The sequence below is a fragment of the Alnus glutinosa genome, chromosome 12, assembly GCF_958979055.1.
Source record: "Alnus glutinosa chromosome 12, dhAlnGlut1.1, whole genome shotgun sequence".
Taxonomy (NCBI): Eukaryota; Viridiplantae; Streptophyta; class Magnoliopsida; order Fagales; family Betulaceae; genus Alnus; species Alnus glutinosa.
Genome location: NC_084897.1, coordinates 21,285,582 through 21,306,714, shown reverse-complemented (window position 1 = coordinate 21,306,714; position 21,133 = coordinate 21,285,582). Strand labels below are relative to the sequence as shown.

At 38.4% G+C, this 21,133-nt stretch overlaps 1 protein-coding gene across 2 annotated transcripts; it reads left to right on the top strand.

Moving 5' to 3' along the window:
- The first annotated feature begins 37 nt into the window (after positions 1–37).
- LOC133851424 (cysteine-tryptophan domain-containing zinc finger protein 7-like) lies at positions 38–19,591 on the top strand. 2 transcript variants are annotated; one of them, XM_062287852.1, is made up of 13 exons: positions 38–650; positions 3,302–3,374; positions 3,474–3,595; positions 3,676–4,032; positions 4,132–5,690; positions 6,232–6,596; positions 7,439–9,315; positions 9,416–9,573; positions 10,454–10,614; positions 17,405–17,565; positions 18,520–18,748; positions 18,990–19,275; positions 19,360–19,591. In XM_062287852.1, the coding sequence occupies exons 1-11, from the start codon at positions 558–560 to the stop codon at positions 18,715–18,717; spliced, it is 5,124 nt and encodes a 1,707-aa protein (XP_062143836.1). In that variant the 5' UTR covers positions 38–557; the 3' UTR covers positions 18,718–18,748; positions 18,990–19,275; positions 19,360–19,591. The 2 variants fall into 2 exon arrangements, with proteins under 2 accessions (XP_062143836.1, XP_062143835.1); XM_062287851.1 differs by having other exon boundaries at positions 18,520–18,870.
- Positions 19,592–21,133: the final 1,542 nt, after the last annotated feature.

Genomic DNA, 21,133 nt, shown 5'->3' with positions numbered 1-21,133 from the left:
CGAAGGCTTAATTTACTCCTATTTTGACAAACCTTGTCAGGCAGGAGAACCTTCACTGGTGCCACAATAAATGCTTGGCAGTGACAGAGATTGCGCGTATTTAACAAAGAGCTTCTACGCAATGCTATTTCTTGTGGTCTTGGAAAAGTACCTGAATAGAGTTTTTTGGGCGAGAGAGATTGCCAATAAGGTTCAAGAATGGTGATTTGGAGGCATTTGATTCACGGGTTTTTCTGGGTTTTTGATTTTCGAGGTGGGTTTTCAATATTTTGTGCTCTTGATTAAGTGTCAGTTCAGGGCCTTTGTTATTTTGGAGGAAATTTGGGGGTTTGGGGATGATCAAGGCCTGAGTTTGGTGATTTTGAGCGATTACATTCGTGGGTTTTCTGGGTTTTGAGTTTTCCGAGGTGGGTTTTTGATATTTTGTGGCACTGATCAAATTTCACTCCTCCTGGAAGTGAAATTATGAGGAAATTTTGGCTTTCTGGGATGGATTTTTCATGAAAGAGTAAAAGTTAGGTTCTTGTTTGGGTCTGGTGGTGTTGGTGGTAGTGGAGATGGGGGAAACTGAGCCTGTCGAGGATGAGGCTTATTGCTCTCACATGGACAATGATCAAAACATTGATACTGATGACGCTCTCTCTTACTTTGTAAGGGTTTTTATTGATGTTTTATGTTGATCCTTTCGTGGTTTGATCAATTCAAGTGATATGCTTAAATTTGGTTGCCTTTCGTGCACTTGTGTTTGGATGTTTTTTATGGGATACACTTAATTGTAAGCTTGAGCTGAAGTCCTGTAAAGAACTTGCGTTTGGATGTTTGTGCTGGTTTCTTTATAATACAACAGGCTCGTCTCAACTAATTTTTGGATGAGGGCTTTGCTTTTATGGATAATAAATGATGTGAAAACAGGTCCAAATGAGGAGTTGTTTTCTTTCCCTGCATCTTCTCAGCAAGCAAAAAGAGCATTTAGAAATTTGTGGTGGAATAGAATGGAACTAGCTACAGAAATAGAATGTAGTATCTATTATTTTTATTTGGCCCTAGACACATTGTTGGTAATGTGGTTTTAGACTTCATACCAACGTCAACCACATATGTGCAATATTTATATCCCAAGGACTTGTCACTATTGAGGCTTCCCTGTAATTGTTTGTGTGGCTCAGTTCTTCTTAGTACCACATCGAATGAAGGACTTGACACATATCTATGCAATAACTTCACAATCCTCACAATCTCCCTCACTTGAATTCCTATTATCTTCATTAGCATATGCGTTGCACTACTGTGTGTGTCTGTGAGCCATTACATTATTAGGTAGGTTATGATACTATTTGTCACAACCCAAAGACACGTTAGCCACATTTGTTTGATACCTCAAAAGGACTGATCACTGTATGGGCTCCCCATAATTGTTTATATAGTTCAATTCCACGTAGTATACATTCAATATAGGACTTAACATATGCCCAAGTAATGCTTTCACAATCCATACAATTAAGATCGTTAAACCATAACATTGGGCCTGGTGAGGATGTTAGGAATTTGAATAGAGGATATTGTGATACCTTGGATTTTGTGAATTGCAGAAATGCTCTATGGATAAGTATTAAGTCCTACATTAAACAACTAGTTGAAATTGAGTTTTTTTTTTTGATTAGTAACTAGTTGAATTTGAGTTATTCAAACAATTATTGGAGAGCCCCAATTGTGATTAGTCCTGTGGGGGTATCGTACAAATATGACTAGTAAGTCCCTCGAGTCATGACAATTGGTCTTCATTAGATGCATTAAGTGATTTAAAAATTTGTTTGGCTTGATTAATAGTTCAACTGATCTTATTTTTGCTGGGCTCAAAGCTAGTGGGATACTTCCCTCAACCCATCCATATTGGATGTTGTTTCTGCTAGGACTACTAAAATGCTTCAGTATTTAAAGGCTATTGTCATCTCAAGGTTGAAAGAAGTTATTTGTAATTATTATCTATTGAGCTTATCAAAGACTATGTCCAATCCATTTTGGAATTATAATTTCAAAGATAATATGTCAAAAGATATGTGTGCAGACACAAATTTGCATGTTGAGCATGGAATAGCCTTTTCTCTGTAAGTAGTTGAGGATGGAATGGCCATCATTTATGAATTGGTGCACATTGACTAGATTTTAAAATAATATAAACTTCCTGCACTGAGATACATTGCACAGAGACACAATGAAAACAAAAGGAGCTTCCAGATACGAGAGGAACATTATTTAGCTAATTGGCGTTGTCTGTGTAAAAAGAATGAGGAAATGACTAATCACTTTCTCATCCATTGCGAGTATACTTCGGCTCTCTGGCAATTGATGCTTAATCTTTTTAGAGTCTCGCGGGTTATGCCTAGCAACATCCAAGAACTTCTTCATTGCTGGATAGTACAAGGGAGGGGACTTCCCAAAGAGGCTATCTGGAAAGTTATTCTTGCCCTCTTTAATGTGGAGCATTTGAAGAGAGGAATTGTCGTATTTTCTAGGATAGTGAGACAAACGTGCTATTTCTAAAATCTTCTTTTTTGAGATCTTTCTTTGGTTGGGTTCTTGTTAATGTTCCAAACTTTGTCTCTACAAATTTGGTTGATTTGATTAGCTATTTACATTGTAGTAGCTTATAGGGTTGAGTCCCTGTTGTATACTTTTCGTGTACGAGGGTTTAACCCTTTTTTTTTTTTTTTGTCTCAATAAGATCTGAATTATTTATCAAAAAAAAAAAAAGGTTTTATCTAAATCTGGTAGTCAAGTACAAGTAACTCTCCTTTTGAACTCATTCTAATCAAATATGCTGCTAGAACATCTCCACCCTAGATTGCTTGGTGTTGCTCCTCCTTTCGCTTAAGCTGGTTGTCAACCTGATATGTCTTTTGTACTTTCTGAATATATTCCATATTCAGGTGCCAATAAACGATAAAAGCAAGTTCTTAAAGAGAAACCACCTTGTGGTTCTTTACAGTTTAGCTCTATAAGAATGCAATGTTTGACTCCAGACCATTTCGGATGCACCTAATGTCAAAATAATAATCTCAAAAGTGGTATCAGGTTAGATTTAAATAATTTCAATTTCAATCCTAACACCTGATATTAAATCTAATTGCCTTTTGTACTGGACTTGCCTTTTCAAATACTTATTGCTACACCGGATTTTATGCTATGATGGATCTTTTTTCGTATTCAATCAGTGGTTCTTGTCATTGCTTTCTTTATTGATCTCATGTTTTGGTGGCATTGTGTTTCAAGTGATATTAACAATTTACTCTGGTTTTTGTAGGATGAGAGGATTCAAGATGTCTTGGGACAGTATCAGAAAGATTTTGAGGGTGGAATTTCCGCACAGAACTTGGGTAAGTAATGAATTGAGGGGATGTTAAAATACAATAATATGATTAAATTTAGTATCAGCACATCTGCAATGATGATTTTGGGGATCAACTTATTGGCAGGGGCAAGATTTGGTGGGTATGGTTCATTTTTACCTGCATACCAGCAGGCTCCTTCTATTTGGTCTCACTCTGGGACTCCACAAAAAGGTCAAAACAACCATTCTCATGACCTACCCTTGGAGGTATGTGGTTGGTTTTTCGTTTTATTTTGTTCCTTTTATATTCTAGGCACTTGAGTTCTTTGCCTATTATGATTATGCAGAGTGCCCCGCGAAATTCAACACTTATGAGACCTGCACCTGCTTCAGCTGTTCTTTCCGTGCCTGAACTAAGGAATTCTTCTGTGGACACTTTGTCCAAAGTTTGGAATTCAGGGGATTGTGTCTCAAGTCACAAACCTCTCAAACTGCCAATTGATCAGTCTGATAAAAAATCACTGAAGTTCCGGATCAAAGTGGGGCTGGACAACATTTTAACTGAAAAAAAAGCTTCAATTTACAGTAATCTTGGTCTTGACATGTCTCCGTCTTCAGTGTCAGAGGGCAACCCTGCAGAGTGGGAAGGGGTCTCTCCAGATTCTCTTGGTAAACAGGGTGAATATCCCTCCTGCATAATTAAGGTGAATCTTATTTCAACCTTTTGTTATCTTATCATGTATTTCTATGTGCGGAAGTTCATGATTTAACTGTGCCTTTTGCCATTCCAATGTATGGAGCAGATCATGACCTCTTTTCCTATTCCAAACGGTGTACTATTATCGCCTCTTCATGATAGTTTGGTTTGCTTAATAGAAGATAAAAATCTTTTAGATGACAGTAGATCTGGGCCTGTTCAAAAGAGGTGTCCTGTCTTCAAAAATGAGATTGCTTCAAAAATTCATAGTATAAAAGTGCTTGGGGAGAAGAAAAAGAAGTTTGGAGATAAAAACAGTAGATTGGTAGAATCGAAGAATGGGAGTTATGAGGATCCTGTTAACAGTGTTGATGCTGGTTTGAAGAAAGAAGGAAACATTATGACCTCAACCAGTAAGGAGATTGTATCTAATAACTTGAAGCTTCCTCCTGAATCTAATAAACTTAGTAAAGGTAGAGACATGGCAGATGGTACTGGTATGACATCTGAAGCCAATATGGGTAGGGCAAAGGACAAATTTGTCTCCTTGAACATGGTAAAAGAGGAAACCTTGGGGTCAATGGCTAGCAAGACTAATGATAAGCAGAATGCAAAGAATAGTTTGGCAGGAACGATTCAGAAAGAGAAAAAAGTAGGCCGTGATCTAGAAAAAGGTGGTGGAACCAAAGGTGATAGAAGTCTTGATTTGTTTGAAGAACACTGTGACATGCCAAAGGGAAGCAAAGTTTGTGATTGGGGAACAGTGGCTCCTGCACAACAGAATTGTGAGAGGAAAACCACCTGCCAACATGATGGTGTGGAAATGTCTCACGTGAAGGACCAATCATTGTCTGGGGGTGAGAGGAAGTCTACGAGAAGCCAAAATTATGATACCACAGCTACCAGGAAGTCTAAAGAGAGCTTGAGGGTTAGTTCCTCATCAGAGTCAAAAGATACTCTCACTTATGAGAGCTACTTTCCATTCAAGAGTAGAGGGGATGATAAATTACACAAGGGTTCGAGGAAGGCAAAAGATAGCCTTAGTGTTAGAACCGCTAACAAAAAACTAGCAGAGAAAGAATGTGTAAGTGATGCGTTAGGAATTCCTCTTAAAGATCAGGCAAAGGACTCTAAGCTTGAGGTTTCTGAGAAAAAATCCCTTACATTCAGAGTCAAACCGAAGGAGGGGTCAGGTAAAGATCAGGCAAAGGACTCTAATCTTGAAGTGTCTGGGAAAATACCCTGTGCATTCAGCTACAAATCAAAGGATACATCAGGTAAAGATTCAAAGGACTATAAGTTTGAGGTGCTTGGGAAAGGATCCCATGCAATTAGCAACAAATCAAAGGAAGCCTCTGGTAAAGGTCTGGCAAAGGACTATAGGCCTGAGGTTTCTGAGAAAGAATCATATACATTCGGCAAGAAACTAAAGGAGAGATCTGGTAATAAAAAGAATGTTTTCCCGTCATTTTCTGAAGCACATTTGAAGGGACACTTGAAGAATGCAACTACATTACCTTCTCCCCTTCCCACAGAGGTTGCTCCAGTAGTCATAGAGGAAAATTGGGTATGCTGTGACAAGTGTCTCAAGTGGCGGCTTCTACCATATGGCACAAATCCTGATCACCTGCCAAAGAAGTGGCTGTGTAGCATGCTTAACTGGCTGTAAGTTCTCTTCTTGAATTTATGAAGGTTTTGCAGTTGTGATGATAATGATTATAAAGGTTAACTTGTATAACTTTTCAATGATAATTGTTGATGAACTATGATTATGAGCAAATTGAGAACTATGTTCTGGTGATTGGTGATCTCATAAAAAGTGCATGAGTTCTTGGTAAGGGACGTGTTATAACGAGGGAGATGGACAAACTTTAGCAGCAATAGCTCTAAGATTGTCCTTTTTTATTTCCTAATTTTTTTTGTATTCGCTGGAAAATGAAATTTTTGAGCTTGCAAGATCAGATCATGACTCATGTCATAAGTGAAATTCGTTCTAGTCTACATATCTATTAGACAGTGAGTCATGGTCATATGTTTTACTATAATGTTACACTCGTTGTAGCAAAAAACTAGTCTGTTGCCAGTGGTAGATGGTTAGATTAATTTCCCATTAAAATAGAATACTTTCCAAAAGGCTTGACCTCTCTCTCTCTCCCCCCTTCTCTCTCTCTCTCTCCTGATCATTGCAGTGATAAAACTGTTTCAGGCCTGGAATGAATAGCTGTAGCTTCAGTGAGGAGGAGACAACAAATGCTCTGAATTCATTATACCAAGTTCCTGTTTCTGAGACACAACATAATCAGCAGACTTATCCTGTTGGAACTGCATCTGGAGAAACTTCAGTTGATGCCCAGCATCTTAACCAAAACTGCCAAGATCTCAGTTTCACCTGTGTGGCTGGTGTTGGAAAGAAGAAACTTGGAGCAAATGCAGTATTAAATGCAGCTCAGCATGGTGGTTACATGGACGTCTTGAATCTTAAAAAGAAGAATCAACAGGTCCCTGTTAAAAGCAAGGGTTTACAGAATCTGAGCCAATCTTCTCTGGAGCTGAAATTGGAGAAAAGATCTGGTAAGAACTACTAGCTGCTCACATGGTTTAAATATCAGCATGTATTGTTCTTATTAAATCACCAATTATACCAAAAGTGTAAGTTGATAAGAAATGATAAATTTATTTAATTAATAAATATACTAACACTTATCTCACGTGTTGGTCCAAACTTCCCTCAATAAGTGAGGCCCCATACTATATTAAATGATCAGTTTTCTTAGAAGCTTAAGCTTATAATAACGTATAGATTTAATCATTTGATAAATATTCAAACAGTTCTGTTGCCTGAACTCTATATTTAAGTATCAGTACATAGTGAATTAGTTTATGCATTATAAATTTTATTTAGGATAGTGAATTCTCAGAATCTTATGATAAACATGTTTTGATGCCTGCAGTGATTTTTAGTGAATTTTATTTGATGAATGTTTTGCAATTTGTTTGTAGGCATTACATGTCAGATAAATTACTAAAAATTTACATTGTAGTTAACTGACTGTATAAACAAAAAGTCAAAAAGTAAAAAAGTTTGCTTGAGCACTCGATCTGTATCTAATGATGTTTGGGATTCAAATGATAGATTCAAATATATATTACCTCACTGTTCTTATATAACTCAATAGAAATATTTTAGTTTGTTTATCAGAAGTAGTTAATAGTTTGAATCCATGTACTTTTGAATCTTGTTTGATATCCCAATTTAATTGGTCTATTTGAAACTAGGCCACCAATTTTGTATGGATGCCGACATATAGTTTTTTATTGGCAATATTATAGTTAGGATTCTCTTTTGAGCTGATGTTTCCTAAATGTTTCTTGCAGTCTACCATATGGTTGATTTTTTTATTTTATTTTTTCAGGTGATGCCAAGCCATTGAAAACAAAGAGCAGGATGCAGTCTGATCAGGATGATTTTAGACCTTTTAAGAAAGCAAAGACACAAAGCACGCATTATACTGATATAGACCAGGATCCTGCTGGGTTGTCAATGAAGGAAGCTGAAACTGATATTCAGAAATATAATGAAATCCGTTCAATTTATATAAAGGGTGCTCCACATGATGGTTCATTGCCTTCTGTTAAACAATCTAAGAAACAGGTTCATAAGACTATAGCTGGAAAGAAGAGAAAATTGAAGGAGCGGCAAGATACTCAAATTCAACTAGATGACCTTCCTAGTAATAGGCATCATATTAAAGATGAACGGATACCGATGGAGGAGTCAAGTGGGAGAGAATGCAGAAAAGAAAAGAAGGCCAGAGAATCAAAGTTTCAAGGAAAGGAAACCAGTTCTAGTAAGGCCAGTGGTGAACCAGACAATAAAGGTAAGGTAACTAAGATTCTTTTGTCAATTAGCAAAAATAATCCTTTAGATAGTAATCGTTCGTACAAAGGCGGAAAAAGTTTTAAGAACCAGCGTTTGGAGAGGCATGATGGATACAATTTATCTGAGTGGACTGTTGATGGTAACAATTCTTCTAGAAGGGACTTGGAAGTTGGACAGCCTTGTATTCCAGTCACCTCTAGCTCATCCATGATTTTAGGCACAGGTAAAATTAAAGTGAACTTCCATGAAGTTAAAGGTTCTCCTGCAGAATCAGTTTGTTCTTCTCCTTTGAGAATTTCCAACTCAGAAAATCTTACAAGGAGCCTTTCAGGGAAGGATGGCGATGCAGATGTAGGTCTGTCTCTCATGAATAGCCCAGGAAGATGCTTTGTAGGTAAAGGTGATGGTGGAAGGAATGAGTCTGGGTTAGTAAGGAAGGAAAAAGCCTTCCCCCTGGTTCAGAATGGGTCTTCAGGTTCCCCCTTGTTTGATTATCAGAACGAGTTGACTGATCATAAAATGCATGAAAGATCTAAATCATTGACCGGTCATTCTTGTAATATACTAAACTCACACTTGGTGAGTGATTGTATTGAAAGTGACAAACAAAATGACCAGAATTTTAATGAACCAAGCATAAAACACCGTTTCCATCATATGGAAAGAGTTGATGACTATTACTTTCCTAATAAGTCTCTTCCTGAGAAATCTAGAAATGGTTCCTCTTCCCAGGCCAAAAAAAGGCAGTCAACTCCAATTTCTGAATATGATCAAAGCAGGATTAGGATCTCTAAGTCGTTTAATGGGCACGAAGAGTCAGATCATGTGCAATATGAGGTTGAGAATGAATCTCATGATTTTGCAACTTACAAGAAAGACATAAAGGTGGGAAAAATCAAAATCCATGGAAATAAGTCTACTAAAGTTGTGAACAATCATGCTGTCATGAGAGTTTCTGCTGGCAAATGTTCGAATGACAGTCGTAAAAGAGAGAACAGAATTACTCATGACAGACTTGAGAACCCACAGTGGAAAATGGATACTATTTGTCCGAAGGGTGGAAAATCTGTTGCAAGACAGAATTCGCTGCAGAGTCAAAATGACGAGAAATCTTCAAAATGGCTCTGTTCAGAAAGAACTCATCAAGTGCAAGTAGCGATGAGGAATGGTGGTGTATTGCCAGCTGATGGATCTGATGGTGGTGATTCATTCAAGGATTCACAACATCTTGGGAAGGATGACTGCCAAAATGGACTTCATCATGTTAGTTCAAGACATCCCACAAGTAAAAGGCATGGGATCAGGGATACTGTTTCAACAAGTCATAGAAGAAAGGATAACTCTACTCATGCAGCAAATAGTGCTTTGAAAGAAGCAGAAGATCTTAAGCATTCTGCGGATCGTCTTAAGGTCTGTCAATATTTGCTGCTCTCATGCTTTGTTGTTGTCTTAAATGTTTTAAATGTTAATGTTATGCTAACATTTTGAATGCTTTTAACTTGCTTTCTAGATTTCTGGGTCAGGACTTGAAAGTACTGAGGTATGCTTCGAGGCAGCTCTGAAGTTTCTCCATGGGGCATCGCTGTTAGATCCTTGTAATAGCAAGAGTGCCAAATATGGAGATACAACATCGACTGCAGCATATAGTACTACTGCAAAGCTATGCGAGTAAGCATTGAATGCAAACCATGTGGAGATGTTTCATTTCCCTCTTCCTAAGGAATAAAAAAGAATTTTGGAATGAAAGAATAAAAGTTAAGAAAATCAAGACAAAAGGAGACCAAAAAGAAAAAGCATAGCAGGGCCTTAATATAGATCGCAAGATGAGTGGCCCTTCACCGAGTAGGTCTTTGCAGTATTTGATGATAAAAATCGAAGAAGTTATTTTAAGTTGTTAGCATTAGAATTATTTCATATGGCAGTGTCATATACTTTGAAAACTTGGAGTGAATCTGTATCAGAATAATGAATAATGTAATGATGATACGATTGAGAAGAATGAAAAAACAAAATGTCTTAAGGCCCAAACAGTGACAAATTTGTGACTCCTTGAGTCATTTTAAGTAATAATGAAATGTTAAAAATATTAGTAGGTGGCATCCAGTATGTGGATTAATTCTAAGTCACTGTAATGGAAGGTGCCAGTACCGGACGATTGCATTGTTAAATCCAGGAACTACATTTTATCAGCTATGCTAAGCTGTCTCATAAATTGTTAAAAGCTTGACACAGTTAATCACTTCTTAAATTCTAAAATATAAGCATCTGGGTGAAACTGCAATTGGGTGTGCAAGTGCTTCAACACCTTCATATATGTATCTACTCTTAGAAGAAAAAACAGAGAAAAGAGGGGTAGGAACTAGAAAGTAACATAGGTTGTTTAAAGAATTAATATTGGTCTGAAGCTTGCTGTAAAATACAGTAGTCTTTCAGCTGATCTAATTTATTCAGTATGTAGCTTATTGAAGTTGAATACCCCTTCAGATTGTTTTAGATATCCTCATTTTCATCTGGCTTGTTGAAGCCTTAGAACTTTTTAAATTTACAGATATTGTGCCAGTGAATATGAGAGATGCAAAGACATGGCCTCTGCTGCTTTGGCATACAAATGCATGGAAGTGGCATACATGCGAATAATCTATTCCAATCATTTCATTGCAAGCAGTGACCGACATGAGTTACAAATGACTCTACAAAGGGTTTCTCCAGGTAAGAATAAGGATGCCATGGTTGGATGTAAATTAAGAAATTTTAGATTAACAAAGATTTAGGAAAGAAAGACAGAAATGCCAATGATAATCCTTTTCTTGCTTAAGAATACATCTCATCCTCTTTTCAGTCTTTTGTTGAGGCCTGAAGAGATGGGTTGTGTATTTTGCAATGCTTTTAGACTGTTATGAAAAAAATATGGTTTAGTGACCCTGGCCTTTGAGGCTTTGAACATGTCATAGGCGTATATGTTGGTATATTGCAGTTCACGAAGAGAAAAAAAAATTGATGAGTTGGTTGACGTTATTTTTATTTTTTTATTTTTTGTACACACATGTTCTTATTCATACAAATTAGTAGCCAACATTATGAATGAGAAATGATAAAATTTGGACAATCCGGTCACAAACCCCCTGTGCTTTTTGTCATTTTAACTTTTAAGTCCTCAGTTCTCAACTTGATAGATTTAATACTTAAGTTTAAGATTCGAGACCTTTGTCAATATTTTCATTAGAAATGATCATGAATACAATTAAACGTATATATATATATACACATATGTGGCTCTAGCCACCTCCTCTGTTAGCGGGTGTCTTTTGGCCACCCTGTTCAGTGGGGGTGGCCAGGAGCCAGCCCCTAACCACCCCCTTAGATAGGGCTAGCTAGGACCATGACCCAGCCCTGGCTTGGTTGTGCCCCACGGCCACCGCCACCGCCACCGCCGTGACCCATAATTGTATCTCACAACCATTTATGACAAAAATGTTGATAGAGGTCTCGAATTTAGAATGTGCCTAAACTTAGGTCTTAGATCTACAAATTGAAAACAGGGTCTTAAAGTTAAAATGGCAAAAAGCACAAGGGGTTGGTGACCCGATTCACTAATTTTTTTAGTAATCTCTTTTCTTATAGGATTTAACCTTAAGAATTAACAATCTTTGCCAAATTTTTGGAATGAGTGTAGTGTGGAAAACCTTTGATAGTACATGGAGATCCCTATCTAGTCATGTAATTTGAAATTATTTATGCCTATTGGCATAATTCTCAGAAAACGTGTTTTTTAAGATAAGAATCCTCCTTTTTTTTTTTAAAGCAGACATTGTTAAGAACATGTATGTTTTGAGTTACCAATTGAACAATGTAAGGGATATAATATAGGGGTATTCCAGGAAGATATAATAAAGGGGTAAATAGGAGAATTAGCTAGGATATGCTTCTAGAAGATGCTTTCGGTTAGACATTTATAGTCTATAAAAGGGAACCAATATGTAAAGAAAGATATGAAAATGAATATTGATGAGAATCCTTTTTTGGAGAGCCTAGGCCTCTTGAAGTGCCTTGGAGAGATTGGGCTTCTCTAAGTGCCCCTAGTTACTCTTATTTCAATCTTCATCTTCTTCCCTAATTCCTTCATAATTTCTCTTGCTTTGCTACAATTTTCATGCCATACCAGAAAAGTACATAACAAACAATCTGTGATGTCATATTTGTAGTGGGGTCTTTATGATTTCTTATTAGGGTATGCTGGGTATAAGTCCATATGGTGGCCAGGGTAATTAGCCCCCAGCTAAATCCAAAAAACAAACGCAGTGCTCATGGTTGGGGTGTAGGCCGATAGTGGTAAGGGCTGATTTTTAAGCTTGACTAACCTTCAGGTTTGGCTTGAGCTTAAAAAAATAAAGGAAAATTGTTGAATTGGTCCTTGTGGTTTGACCTTGTAACAAATAAATCACCGTGGTTTCAAAATGAGCGTATAAATCCATGTGGTATGCCTATGTAACAAAATAATCCCTTCCTACAAATTCCAGCAATTTTTGAGACACCACCTTTATGAAATAAAAAATTTACCCTTTAGTAAATTTTTTTTTTTTTGATAAGTAAGAAAACTTTATTAAAATAAGCGAAAAATGCTTCTAAGTACACATGAAGTATACACAGGAACACCCAGCTAGCCCACAGAAGAAAACCCACAAGAACCTACGCACACACAAATCCCGAAGGCCCCAAAAACCCAAAATCTAGAAGAAACTCCCATAAAGCCCAAACTACAAAATACATCCCAGAAGATACCCCCACCCAAAAAACATGAAAACACCCCCAAAACCTTAAACCCGAAATACAAGCAAACCCAAAAAACAGAGGGAAAAACCCAAGAACAACAACCCTCACAAGATCTTGAGCAAAAACCAAAAGCCTTAAGAACGACCCACAAACCAACCCAAGCATACAACTCTACAAAATAAGGTTCTTTCCTTTCCTACTCCTAGCAGAAGGCTTAGTGTCGCCATAGTTGATAGAGCTATGTAGATTCAAAGCTCCCTCTTGCCTTTGGACTTTTGGTGCGATATCATCTTGTCATGCTGAAATTCTTCTTTCATGGCATCCCGAATTGCCAACGCCTCCTCCCCAAAAGCACCCTCTGACGCCCAATCCAAAGGCAAAACATCCCAAAAATCAACATCATCCTCCCAAACCACAATCTCCCCTTTAGTAAAAAATTATAATAAAACAAAATAAAATAAAAAAAGAAAAAAAACTTGGTTCAGGGGTGGCTCAAGCGGGTAGCCGACCACCTTCAAAACCTACCTCTAACCACCCCCAGAATTGGCCAAAGAGGGGTGGCCGAACCACCCCCATAACCAACCTTCGGGGGTGGCCAAACGACCCGCTAAGGCCCTTGGGGGTAGTTGACCACCCCTAGAACCGGCTAGAGGGGGTGGCCGAGCATCCCATCATCCCCGAACCAAGGTTTTTATTGTTCCATTTTTCTTTTATTTTTTATAATTTTATTTGAAGGTAAAATGTAATTTTATAAAGGGTCTATCGGAAAAAATGACAAAATTTATATGGAGGGATAATTTTGTTATAGAAGTATACCGTAAGGGTTTATAAGCTCATTTGGAAAAACCACAAGGATTTATTTGTTACAATGTCAAACAACATGAACCAATTTAGCAATTTTCCCTTAAAAAATATAAGCACATACAGGCTAGATTAAACTTCTTAATTATATGGAATTAGTACGATTTTAACTTATATTGGATTAGACTTGTTATATTGGATTTATTTGATGGTTCGTGGCGGTGAGAATAAGTCCGGCCGCTACTTAGAGGTGGTTGTTTTTGCTGAAGGGGGACGGAAAGGGGCTATCTGGCTCCTTAAAGGTCATAAAGGTGGGGGCTGGGCTCGGGTTGCGGGTGAGCTGCGGAAGATGATCACCTTCCTAGGTCCTAAGGACCGACTGCCAGACTCCGAGGCGTTTCCTTTGGTTTGTTTGGGTGGCTCGTCCAGTCGATTGGGTGGGTCTCATCCTTCCTATGCGGCTGTGGTTTGGGGGGATGCTGTCCCCCACGTCAAACATGGGTTTGCTTCTGGGTTACGGGGTTCGTATGTCGATCTGCGTGGGTTGGACTTGTTGCCGGAGTCGTGGTGTAGGGTGGTCGACAATGGGCGTAGGGCGGTCAACTGCTTTGAGCTGGAGGAGAATCCGCACGAACCAACGGATAAATCCATTTCACAAGGATGTCGTTTGATCCGTTGGATAAAGGCTTGAGTGTCCGTCCGCCGGGTAAGAAGAAGACTCTCAATTCTCACTCTGCACGAGGCTCTTCTAGTTTGAATTTGAATCTGCATGAGTGGATCCGGATGCTTGTCAGTTTAAATTTGGCTTTGGGCCGAACTGTCTGGAAAATTTTGGGCCGGACTGTCTAGAAATTTCTAGGACGTTCTGCTGGGTCAGGATGGGGCCCCAAGCGTAGAAGGGTCCGGTTGGGTCGATGCTTGAATAAACCCAAACTCAGAGCCTCATTCCAGTCGGATAACTCTGAGTTTGCGGGTCAGGTGTCGATGACCGTTTTTGGGCGCTCTTCTCGGCCGGAGTTCTCGTCGCCGGCACGTTCTGGGTTGGTTATGGCCTTGTCTTCTTCCGGGATGGGGTCAAGTAGCTTGCAGGAGCCCCGGGTTTCTCCCCTTTCTCTGGCGCCGGTGGTTCTGGATTTTCTTCCGACTCCGGCTCCTCAGCCTAGTAGCTCAAGTGTTGGTGTTTTGGTTGCTCAGGCGGCCCCTTTTAAGCCGCCCGTTCTTTTCACCTTCCCCCCTTTGCTAGTTCCGGAAGTGGTACCTCCGGTGACTCTGGTTGCCCCAACGATTCCGGCGAGTCCTCCGGTGACTATTGCTGGGTCTGATTCTTCTGATGGTCCTGGGTTTGCTGCTGATCCACTGCCTAGCAGTTCTGGGTTCGCTCCTCCGGGTTCTGTCCCCTTGCTGGTTGGGTCTGGGTTGGATCCTTCCTTCTCCTTGTCCTCTCAAGCCCCTGCGGCACTAGTAGAAAAGAAGAAGTCTGCGCAAACACCTGCGGTTCCAGTAGAAGAGAAGAAGTTTTTTGAAGGTTTGGAGGCTCCTAGTCGGGTACCAGAGTCTGGTGTTGCCCGGCGTTATCTGCTGGAACGACTGAATTGGGCAAGAAGATCTCTTCGGCTAAGAAGTTGACGCCGGAGAGGGAGCTCCCTTTGAAGAAGGTTTTAGAGCCTCCAGAGGTGAAGGATCCGCCTTTTGTTTGCGACCAGAATTGGGAGAAGGAGGCTTGGAAGAAGGAGGCAGAGCTTTGGGGGAGAATCTCTGAGATGTATCCGGGGGTGACTGAGGAACAGAGACAGAGGCTCATTGAAATCTGGGGCAAGATGATAGAGCGCAAGAAACACGAAAGTAAGAGGGAGCTTCGGAATCTACAAAGTTCCGTCAATTACGGAGACATTAAAGCTTCTTCGAGGTGTAGGAAAGATAAGGCCATTAGGCCGTAGGTTTGTATACCTTGGGGGTTCTTGTGGGTTGTTCGCTGGTGCTTTTTCAGTTTTTAGGTTTTCCTTGGTTTTTTTGGGTGCGTTGCTTGGGTTCTTTTGTAGGTTGTCTTTTGGGTGTTATTTCGGTTTCTAGGTTTTGTGTTGGGGTCTTTTTGTTGGGTTTTTGTTCGGGTTTTTTCGGGTCAGCTTTGGCTCTCCTGTGTATATTTCCTGTGTATGTAGGAGCGCCTTACGCTTTCTTTTCTATAAAATTTTACTTACTTATCAAAAAAAAAAAAACAGAGGTATATTCATGATCTCCTCACCAAGACAAACATGCTGCTTGCAAAGCCAATAGCTACTCCTATGTCGGCTTCCACTACTCTTAGCCGGTTTGAAGGTTCTACTATTACAGACTCTACTCAATACCAAAGCACGGTGGGATCTCTTCAATATCTCTCCCTTACTCGGCCTGACATTGCCTTTGCAGTCAATATAGTATCACAGTTTATGCAAGATCCTCGGGACACTCACTGGTCGGCAATAAAACGTATCCTTCGGTATTTAAAGTCCACAATTTCACATACCTTCTGCATTTCAAAGAATTCTTCAAAGCATCTCACTGCTTACTCAGATTCCGATTGGGCTAGTTGTCCTGATGACCGGCGCTCTACTTCCGGGTATTGTGTCCTTCTTGGTAAAAACATCTTATCCTGGAGCTCCAAGAAACAACCCACGGTGTCCCGATCTAGTACTGAATCTGAGTACAAGGCCATTGCGAATACAGCTGCAGAGTTTAACTTGGATCCAAAAACTTCTTCGTGAACTTGATGTAATATCTCCAGAACCACCGATTTTGTATTGTGATAATATTGGTGCCACGTATCTCGCTTCCAATCCTATCTATCATGCTCGCACAAAGCATATAGAGATTGACTATCATTTTGTCCGAGATATGGTTGCTAAAAAGCTCCTTAAAGTATGTTTCATCTCTGGAAAAGATTAATTGGCCGATATCCTCACGAAGCCACTTGCTGCTGCCCGGTTCATCATGTTCCGATTCAACCTCAACGTTCATCCTCCCACGTCGAGTTTGAGGGGGCGTATTGGATTAGACTTGTTATCCGATAATGATAAGTGTAAAGTGTTAGAGTTAGATCAAGAGTTGTTATTAGATAATGATAAGTGTAAAGTGTTAGAGTTAGATCAAGACTCTGTCTCTGTGGATAATCTTTAGACTAGTTATATTCTATTAGTCTAGGTCTCTTTAAGTCTTGTGATAAGGTAGATAGTTATTAGTACTAGAACTCTTCATGTAAAAGATATCTAGTGTAAACTAGATGATTTATTCTCTATATATTCCAACACTGCCATACAATTATAGTATGCAGTTTTACCTACATATCCTAAAATCCTATAACTTAGGACCTATCATTATCCAACTCACCCTTAATTAGGTCATAGCTTGATTGGTGGAGTGTAAGCTAATGATTTAAAGAAGTATCGGAATGCATGAAGTAATACCTCAAAGGCCACGCCTGACTGGGCAGGGCATCATTTCTCTTTAGGGTGGGCTTGGGTTGGCTTATCAGGCCCAAGCTTGGCTCAAGTCAGCACTGTAAGTGTTAATTAATGGTGAGAATCCCATTCCTCGCCCAATCCTATTAGCCTAAAATGGCTTTCCTTTTTCCTGGCTTGGCATTTGCAGTGCAGAAACTGAAGCCGGCACTAAAAAGTTGTTGATTGTTGAGGAAATCAAGTTTTTGAATTTTTCTCACTTTTAAACTGATAGAAAGTGCTTACCTATTAAAAAAATTAAAAAAGAAAATAAAATTCAGTTTATGATCTAGCTATCATTGAAATGAATTGTCTTTTGATATTTTGTTTACTTATTTATTTATTTTTGATAAGTAATAGTAATATCATTAGAAAAATGCAAAGCACAGTCAAGTACACAGGGACGCTTTAATGATTTTCTTGTTCTTTTTTCTTTATGTTTTCATTTTCTTCAGTTGAGTCTCCATCATCATCTGCCTCTGATGTTGATGACTTAAATAATCAAGCAATGATGGACAAGATGGATGTAGCCAAGGATGGAAGTTCATTGCAGGTTACTGGTAATCCTGTCATTGCTGCCAGAAACCGTCCCAAATTTGTGCGGCTGCTCAACTTCGTATGTATACTCTATTATCATTTTTGCTCATTTCCTTATCATTGTGAAAATCCTATTTGAGGGGAAAAAACTTGCTCGGATGAAAGAATCTTCAAAAATAGATGTTCCTATATGCTGGTATTGGATGATAAGGCTTAATTGAACCTTAGGTGCCTAACCAAGGTCCTTTAGACCAAATAGCATTATCCCCCTCATTACATGTGTGGGAGGGCAGGGGTTCAACCTCTTGGCCCTTGTGGGTGGGTTGGAGTTTTATCCTAACCAATGGCTCCAGGCTTATTGAAAAGAGAATTCTGAGGTGCCTGGAGGACTTTAATTAGGAAAAAGTTCGAAGGAAAGCTTTAGTCATGGCTTACGTTATGTCTGGCAAGTTCCTAGCATTCAAATGGATGTCTTCGTTTTTAGACATGTCCTGTTGGATGTACTTAATCACCTAATTGTTGACCCTTGGAAGGATTCTATTTTATTTTAGCTTAGGGTATATATGTAAACTCTTCTCATGGAGAGCACACACACAGTTGACTTTTCTCATGGTTATGCGACTTTCCCCTTGATCTGTCAAAGGAAGAAAATCAGACCCTGAAATCAACTGACCTGGTTATTTGCTGCTTAGATTAACATTGCTAGATTTGTGAGGTCTATCCTTTAAATATATATATTCCTATTACTTACTAAAAAAATAAAAGAAAATAAAAGATTAAAGAATAAAAACATTGCTAGAGTTGCATCAGGTGTCACTGATTAAGTGCTCCAGATTAATTGGATGTGTACCACTTCCGCTTTTCATACTTGTTTACCCGTTGGTCTTTAAACCATAGTGCATTGGATCTTGCTTAGTAGGAGATCTGTTTTCCGTAAAAATCTTGGCAGATCAGATTTCATTTGGTTATTTACCTATTAAAAAAATGTGCCTTATACATGAGATTAATAATCTTTATATGCAACTGCGTGCAGGCCCAAGATGTAGATTTTGCCATGGAAGCCTCAAGGAAATCCCAGATTGCCTTTGCAGCTGCTGATGTAGTACTTGCCGGCACAGGAAACGGGGAAGCTATCTCTTCCATTAGAAGGGTCCTTGATTTCAGCTTCCATGATGTAGAGGAATTATTACAGCTAGTACGCCTTGCAATGGAGGCTCTTTGCAGCAGTTGAAGTTCCGGATGCCATAGAGTTCGCTTGAATGGTGAGAACATGTTCTCTTTCTCCAACTTTTAGACATGTTTCTGCTGCCTTGCTTGAGGAATAGTTTCACGGAAACAGAGACAAACTGGAATAAAGTCAAATCTAATTTCTGGACCTGAGTAGGTAATGACAGATATTGCTCTTGCATACAATTTTCTGAGAGAAATACTATCAAGCTGCTGCATATTCACAAGTTAAATTTATTGTCCAAGTCTCATGATTGCTCTTTTGTGGGCTTTCAGTTAGGTCCGGACATAAATAATGCCATAAGCCTTGATTGTGGTCAAGACTTGTGCTAAAGTTTTCGGAAGTAATATGCCTATGCACAGCCTTTCTCAAGAACAGAATTGGAAAATTGAGATGATGCAGGGTTTTTCGGTAGAGGAGACTGATTGCCCCTTGTTTTTGAGGCTCCACAAGTTATTTACGTATGGTTGTCAGAATGTTCAAGCTCAGCTTTATCAAATATATCCTCCTAATCTATTTGGACATGAATTTTGAATATAACAGGGATGATGTTAACTTTAGGTACGTAATCTTACCTCTCTCCCCCTCTCTCTCTCTCTCTCTCTCTCTCACTCAAGATATTCTGACACATGTTACTCTTTGCAGGTTGTCACAAAATCTTTCTTACTCACAGTCGTTGTCTTGTTGATGATGGAAACAAATGAAAAAAAAAGTTGTGTATAGGAAAAACAGTAAATGATGACACACATCAAATTTGTACTGAAGTAGGAGAGAAGGAATTAAAGGCATGCATCTGTACAGAATACTTCACTGTACCATTGGTTATAGTGATTGAAGATTGCCACAAGCCAACAAGAGTTTTGAGTTTTGCCATAAATTCTGAAGAAGGTTGTTGTAATTTTTTTTTTTTTTTTTTTTTTTTTTTTTTTTTTTTTTTTGTTCTATTAAATGGACGCATGTGTGCGTACGCGTGCATTTGCGGACTTTGAAGGTACATATAGGGTAGGATGAGATAGGATGGAGTTTTAATTCTTTCTTGTTTGGGAGTGTAGAAAAGAATGAGGGAACGAGTATCTTATAACACTTGGAGAGTACACTGAGTTTTGAATAAAAACTTCTCTAAATAGCAAGCAATTGCACAAAAAGTATATATATATATATAGATTTATTGCTTTGTTTTAAAAATATATTTCTTAACCTTTAATGGGTTTGGAGGATCAGTGAGGTGAGAAGCATAGGCTGTTAAGTAGGAGCGAAGCACTGAATTAAAATCTTGAATGGTATAGAGAAGCCACCATTGTTTTCAGTAATGATTGTGGAATAGACATGACTTGGAAAAAGGTGTTTTTAGTATCTAATCATGAGACTGGAATCTCTTATTAAGGGCTTTAATCAGGGTCCCTTCCTGTCCTCTAACCACCCGACCAAATTGCTTGAAAACCCTTCCAACACAAAAAGTGGGGTTTCACTCCAATATTTAGGTATCACATCATGGCTTGACTTCAAGTATCAAAGGGGCCATATCATATTAATGGTACAATAGGAGCTCGGATCTTGCTGTTCGGGTTGTTAGAAATATAGAGAATAAACGTGAGAGGGTTCATACGAGACATACCTGTCTAAATAAGATGGGGGTTGGCCGCTCACTTGCTCAGACAATTGGACCCCATATTAACTCTTTCACATTTTCTGCTCGAATTGTTAAAATTTATACAGTTAAATTGTTAAGAATCTTCTATGCGTACAATAGAAAACGTTTGACTTTGATACCTTTGGCCTTGGAAAGGAAAAGAAATTAAACAAGACTATCAAATTATGGAAACTATTTAGCAGGAAAAAAAATAATGTTTAATTACTTATAAAGTCATATTTGCACTATAATTAAAACCTACTTAAACTAATTATAAAGTCTAGTTTCAATCAATACATAGCTAATGTGAGACTTAACATTGATGCAACATTTTTACATTTCATCCGCCAAAAAATACAAATACGAGACTTAACATGTTTCACAATTTAGGGTATCACATGTCCGATCAACAAATAAATTTGCAAAATTATCTTAATGATTTTTTATAATTCTAGATTTGAATGGTGCATTTTCTATTGCAAAGTTGACCAAGCATAAATAACACCAAAATTCTATCTTAATACTTAAAACCATTATTAAGTTGAGTTTTAAACTGATTTTTCTCTTCTCATTCATACCGAATATTAAAATTAACCTTCTATTTTTTGCAAACTAGAGAATATTATATTTATTTAAAAATAAATAATTTAATTTAGTTTGGGTATTTTAAATAATTATGAAATCTAGTTTATATCTAAAAGTTTTATGTGCATTTAATTGAAAGATTTACATATTTCAAGTCAATCCAAATTTTTGGAGGAAAAACCAAATTATTGAAGTGTAGGAAAA

Coding starts and splice junctions, on each gene's coding strand:
- LOC133851424 (XM_062287852.1), top strand. CDS start 558: ATGGGGGAAACTGAGCCTGTCGAGGATGAGGCTTATTGCTCTCACATG. Junction 3,596..3,675: donor CTCATGACCTACCCTTGGAG/GTATGTGGTTGG, acceptor ATGATTATGCAG/AGTGCCCCGCGAAATTCAAC. Junction 17,566..18,519: donor TTGTGCGGCTGCTCAACTTC/GTATGTATACTC, acceptor AACTGCGTGCAG/GCCCAAGATGTAGATTTTGC.